The sequence below is a fragment of the Stegastes partitus genome, unplaced genomic scaffold, assembly GCF_000690725.1.
Source record: "Stegastes partitus isolate 25-593 unplaced genomic scaffold, Stegastes_partitus-1.0.2 Scaffold464, whole genome shotgun sequence".
Lineage (NCBI taxonomy): Eukaryota > Metazoa > Chordata > Actinopteri > Pomacentridae > Stegastes > Stegastes partitus.
This window is the reverse complement of record NW_007578195.1, coordinates 198,404-204,113: the sequence shown is the minus strand read 5'-3', so window position 1 is coordinate 204,113 and position 5,710 is coordinate 198,404. Positions and strand designations below refer to the sequence as shown.

Genomic DNA, 5,710 nt, shown 5'->3' with positions numbered 1-5,710 from the left:
GCTTGGAGGAATTCGGTCGAAGGAACTGTAATAAAAGGAAGAGACCAAGCTGGCAGGGAAATGCTAAAAATAATCTTTGATCTTCTTACAATCTGGAACACTCAAAATGTGGAAAACTTCTTTATCCTGCTACAACAGTTCTTTTATGTATACAGCTCTCCTGTTCTTCATGACGGTACGGAAAGACCATGGGGATTACAGTATGGTAATAAACAGGTAAATATTGAGGGTTTTGAGCTACAGCAGCACTAATTTAGTTCCATAATCTTGAAATCTAAGAGAGTTTGAGGTAAGGAATACTGTTTTTCATTATCAGTCATAATCTTTTCACCTTTTTCCAGGTAGAAAACCTGCTCAGATGTTTTCTGGAGGAAAACTTCAATCTTAAGCCTAGCGGAAAGAGGAAAGGAAAAACCGAATCCTTCTTACCCCCACTGCATGCAGGACTTGTCAGTTTGCTCATCTACAACAAGTATCTGAAGGACAGCATGACAGCTCAGCTCTCTAGTCTCTGTGATCTTCTTTGCCTTCCTAAAAAGCCACGACACCATTTCCTCGATTTCTGGAAAGATTTTGCAAACCCTGTGGCAGATAAAAACAGGTGTGTGGTAAAGCTTCTAGCACAAAGTCATTATGATGATAATAATGGTTCTAATTTAAAAATAAGTAAGGAAAGAAGGACAACCAACTAAAAGCTACAATTTATGTAGAATAGGAGAAACACTTTTCACAAAAAGACATGAGAGAGAAATAAAGAATAGAGAAGAAAGAAAATTGAAACGTATCCAGATTCTCTAAATGCAACCATATTATGATTTAACCTTTTTACAGACCCACATGCACAATGTTACAATTTCACTTGAAATGCTTAACTTTTGCATAACTCCTTTTCTTTTTCTCTTGTGTAGTAGTTGATAGGTTTGAGTTAGTAAGTACGTATGTATTATATGATAGAATTAAAAATAACAATCAAATATTTAACCACTTCTTTTTTGAGAAACAAGTCTTTCCACTATAAATGTAATTAAACAAAATATGTCCTGCATTTTGTGTAAATTATTATCTCTTGGTTATATAGTGCTATTGTGACACATGAATTTCCCTCGGCTTATACAGTATGTGAACGTCTCTCTGTCTAACTGCTGACTTGTCTACCGGTATAGTGTTGCAGATGCTGTTGAGAGGCTTTGCTACAGTGCCAGAGAACACCATATTGAGGAGTGGGTCTTGGTCATTCCTCTGGTTCACCTACTGAGAGGAGAAAGCAAACCATTTGAGCCAATTCCACCTGCGTTGAACCCACAGGTTGACTCCTGGACGGGCTTAAGGGGAAACAAAGGACCGCGTAGCAACAGTAATCCTCAGTATGTGTTGTTCTCCTATAAATATCATGTTAAAATTTATTTTAAAATGCCTTACCACCATAACCAGCTTTAACTTTAATTTAGGAGTCTGATGAGGATCATGAAAGAACATACATACCTTGTGGACATTGATCGTCTTGTTGTGCACTCTTGGATGTCTCTGCTGCCTGTTGACCAAGTAATGGAGCTCATCTCCAGTGTGAAAGTGGAGCTCCTTGATGTTCTCCAATACTTACTTTTCAGCATCAGATCTGAAATAACGTACCACACCTACATGGTATGCATCTTTAAAGTAACTTAATAGTTTTTATTACAACTGAAAATCAAATAACAATAAAGAAAGGATCTCACAAGGTTTATAATGGAAACTCTTTAGAGAGCTGTGGTTTCAGAAAAATGAATAACAGGATTACATTTACTGTTTAGTTGTTTGTCCTGCAACTTTGTTGTTTTGTTTACTGTTAAAATAGCAATGTTTTTGGGCTGTAGCTGGTTTTAGTGGAAAATCAGGTCAGTATTGGGCATTTGCCAGATGGCCAGAGACTGTGTCAGTGTCATGTTCATAACTGCTGCCAGTAGGCTAAAGGTTATTGCTGGTATATGCTGTGTCAAAGCTACTACTTTCCTGGAATATTATTTTTTAACTACTCTGTATCTTCATATAATTGTCCCCTGTTATTTGGATAATAGGCTTTAAAAGATCTGGCATCTCATCTCATCAGAAGAGAGAGCCATCGCAGTAAAAGGTAAAAAAAAACAACAACAAAAACTTCTGCCTGTCAGTGTAATACAGTATCCCTGTAGTGAAGTCCATTCATTTCAGTGTCAGTATAAATACCAATCGTTATGCAGGCACAACAGTAATCCAAGTATTTTCTCCTTCTAGTTTTGATGACAAACATGGAGAGTGTTGCCTGAAAACTGCAGTAATGCTTCTGGGTTCTGTCTGCCGTCACACAAAAGAGCCAGACCGCTATGATGTTCCTCTTCTCTTCCTTGATCTGGTTTGTCTGATTTCCCAAGCGTATGGCCACACGGATTCCCAGGTGAGATATTCCGATCAGACTCCATACATAGTCAAGGCTTAAAATGCTTCAGTCTTTTTACAGCAAGAGCTGCTAACTATTGTTTGTTTTGCCTTATTTGAATGCTTTAATCCAAGGAGTTGTATTTTAGGTTACATTTGGCAACATCAAGGGTTACTTCCATTTAATTTCTGAGTGGAAAAGAACCAAGAACCATTCTTAAATCGAGGAGGTTAAAGTCAGCGTCTCTTTATTAGGGAGTGCACAGAATCTCACACAACACAGGGTTATGGGAGAGGAGCTCCCAGAACACTGTCAGTATTTATATTCTTCTTATCACGCTACTTATGAAGGGCCAGGTTCGCTCTGTTCTGGACAGTTTGCCTTTGTCTTATCATGGGAGGATTGTTTTGAGTTTCTGTTTCACCTTGCATGGGACTGCATCATTCATTTCTCTTTCATCCATCATAGGAATGTAGCTCACTGTGGTAGGAGCGTAACTTTCTGCGTCAGTAGCATATCTCTCGAAGAGCTCCTTCATATTCTCAACTAATAAGCCACACGAAGAAACAGAAAAACAATCCTCAGTATTTTTTCCATCAATTTCATAACATTTCAAAGCCTTAGTAACTTTTAGCTACTATTACAGGCAAGAGAGAGAATTCATGAAGAGTCAGTCGGGGAGACATTAGAGACAATGAGAGAATGGCGAAGAAATACCTTCAAACACAACCTGCTTAAACAGTGGAAAGCAGAGTTTGCTTCCCCCAATGAAATTAAGGTAAGCAGAAATACTGCAATAACCTGGTGTTCTCTGTTATGGTTTGACAAATATACTGTTCATAGCCATGTCACCAGTTAATGTTGTATGCAGTACTTCACCTGTGATTAAACTGATTTAAATCTGCATGACACACTCAGGTATGGAGCAAGTTACTCTCTGTATCCTTCAGTCATGAGGAGCACACTGCATTCTGGAGAACCACATTCATGAGTGACTTTGAAGGAAAACTAAAACAGGTGAGAATGGATTTTGCTGGACTTTGTGTTTTTCATTTTTTACGTGTACACATGACCAACAAATGTGAGGATGTGTGCCTGTGTGCTAGGAACATCCAGAGGCTCAAATTGGAATATACTCAAACAACATGGAAGAGCTGAGACAGACAAGTCCATTGTTATGCAACACAATGGAGAAATGTGCATTGGAGGCAGTTGCACGTATTTGCCGGGTAGGTTTTAAAAAAAATGATGAAGCACAGATGAAGCAGTTCATAGCTGCTTAAAGCTACTCTTTATGTTTATACAAAGACAATTGTAGCTCTCCCTACGAAGCAGTAACAAATAATCTAAACAATTTAAAAAAAAACAAACAATATCTTAGATGTAGAGGAATCTATTTGCAGAAATATATATATATATATATATATATTCATATTTAGAAGTATTTTTACAAATATTTGTGTGTAACTATGAATCACTGTGTTTTCCTTAGTTTAGATGTTTCTACAATCATCCAAGCGGACAAATGAAACCCTGGCCTTAGAAAAGGCCTTTTGTGCTTTTATGTTGAATTTTGGTCCCCGTAGATTCTGCTACATGGTTGAAAAGGGAATGGTGTTCAGTTTGTTACAATTTGCAGTCTTACATTCAATGCCACTGAGCTGTTAAAGGTCCAGTGTGTAAGATTTAGTGACATCTAGTGGTGATGTTGTAGGTTACAACCAACTGAATACCCCTCGCCTCACCTTCCCTTTTGAAGCATGTCGCAGAACCTGCAGTAGCTCCAGGAAATGCAAAAAGATATTCGATATTCACACTGGACCTTTAAAGTTTTTTAGCAGTTCATTACCTCAGTGATTGAACAAGTGACATATACTGTGTTCAAGTTTATCTCAGACCTCTTAACGTGAAAGGACAAGTCATTCATTGGCTAAAAATTTGCCCCAGTATATCCTGACAGTAGGGTGCCTAGAATTACTAATGGCATTACAATAGCATTTTGTGCATGATTTTAATTTTCGTGGTATTTTGTCTGTTTAGGATGAATCTGGTCAAGCTCTGTCTGCTCTGTTGAAGAAACATGATATCACAAAGTTTGGGAAGCTGATGTCTGTTGTTGTGCTGAAGTCCTGGCCTACAGATGCCAATGGTGATTACATTGAAGGAGAAGACTTGACATTTCAGTTCCTTATAAACTGGCCCATGGCCAAAACTGTCTTCCAAATGGCAGGTAAATGCTGAAATGTGACATATTACTACAAAAATGAGTGTGAATCTGCTCTTCATGAATGCCTTGGGTGTGATCACATTTAAACATTTAAGAGTGTATGTGCGTGCGTGCGTGCGTGCATGTGTATTTGTATTTGTATTGAACATGTTGTAGGAAGAAATGTGTTTACATAGTCACATTGTGGGGACTTTGGAAATGAAAAACAAGTCCCTATAAAACAAATAATTACATTACAGAAGACTTTAGAGTTGATGTAGAGGTGAAGATTTAGGCAAGTAGTGGTACTAGTTAGGTTTACTCTCCCACTTTAAATGAATTTATACCATGATCAGCGAGAATTGTATGGCTAACTGGCGTGCATTATTTTCGTGTATACACTCACGTAGTTCAGTGAGTTAAATCACTATTATATCACGCCGCTCTGAGCGTTACCATAGCAATGCGCAAATCAGCTGGCGCAGATCAGCTGTGTCTTGACATGTGAATGAGAGAAACACAATAAAACATGGATTTCAAGGTTAATTTTAATATTTTTGGCCGAAACCAAACGTATGAAGTATTAAAAAGAGGAGGAGAGCAAACGAGAAGAACAGCAAAAGCAACGACGTAAAGATTTATACCATGGTCAGCGAGAATTCTATGGCTAACTGGCGTGCATTATTTGCATAAAGTAATCCCAAAAACGTAGGCATTTTTAGCACGTTCTAATAATTAAATAAATATTTTGTGTGTTTGCTTGCTGTGTGGGACCATGGTATAAGCAGATTAAACAACGAGGAGCCGTGCATTATACGGTTTGAATGCACTTCGCGTCGTGGTGTTCTAGACTCCGCTGCGTTTATTCAAACCGTATAATGCACAGTTCCTCATTGTTTAATCCTTACTTAAGTCATTCATAATGTTGTCTGAAATGATGGAAACTGAACTGTGTGTGTGGAAGCAGCGTAAGATATAGACAAGTAATGTGAAGGCTGGCTGGCTTTTTGTCATGAACTGTTTTTATTCTGTATAACTGTATATCTGCTCACAACTCAGTGAAATGTTTTGTTGTTGATGTTTGCACTCTTGTGGTTCAGGTGCAAGAGGCG

At 38.1% G+C, this 5,710-nt stretch overlaps 1 protein-coding gene across 1 annotated transcript in view; it reads left to right on the top strand.

Annotated features, from left to right (window-relative positions):
* The first annotated feature begins 7 nt into the window (after nucleotides 1–7).
* LOC103360795 (E3 ubiquitin-protein ligase RNF213-like) overlaps nucleotides 8–5,710 on the top strand; it is a 60,675-nt gene continuing 54,972 nt past the window's right edge. The window contains exons 1-11 of the mRNA XM_008286692.1: nucleotides 8–216; nucleotides 342–601; nucleotides 1,164–1,364; nucleotides 1,449–1,641; nucleotides 2,055–2,110; nucleotides 2,251–2,410; nucleotides 3,039–3,170; nucleotides 3,311–3,409; nucleotides 3,499–3,621; nucleotides 4,433–4,622; nucleotides 5,699–5,707. Of these exons, the coding sequence (XP_008284914.1) occupies nucleotides 61–216; nucleotides 342–601; nucleotides 1,164–1,364; nucleotides 1,449–1,641; nucleotides 2,055–2,110; nucleotides 2,251–2,410; nucleotides 3,039–3,170; nucleotides 3,311–3,409; nucleotides 3,499–3,621; nucleotides 4,433–4,622; nucleotides 5,699–5,707 (1,579 nt within the window). The 5' untranslated portion in view covers nucleotides 8–60. The remainder of the gene's footprint in view (nucleotides 217–341; nucleotides 602–1,163; nucleotides 1,365–1,448; nucleotides 1,642–2,054; nucleotides 2,111–2,250; nucleotides 2,411–3,038; nucleotides 3,171–3,310; nucleotides 3,410–3,498; nucleotides 3,622–4,432; nucleotides 4,623–5,698; nucleotides 5,708–5,710) is intronic.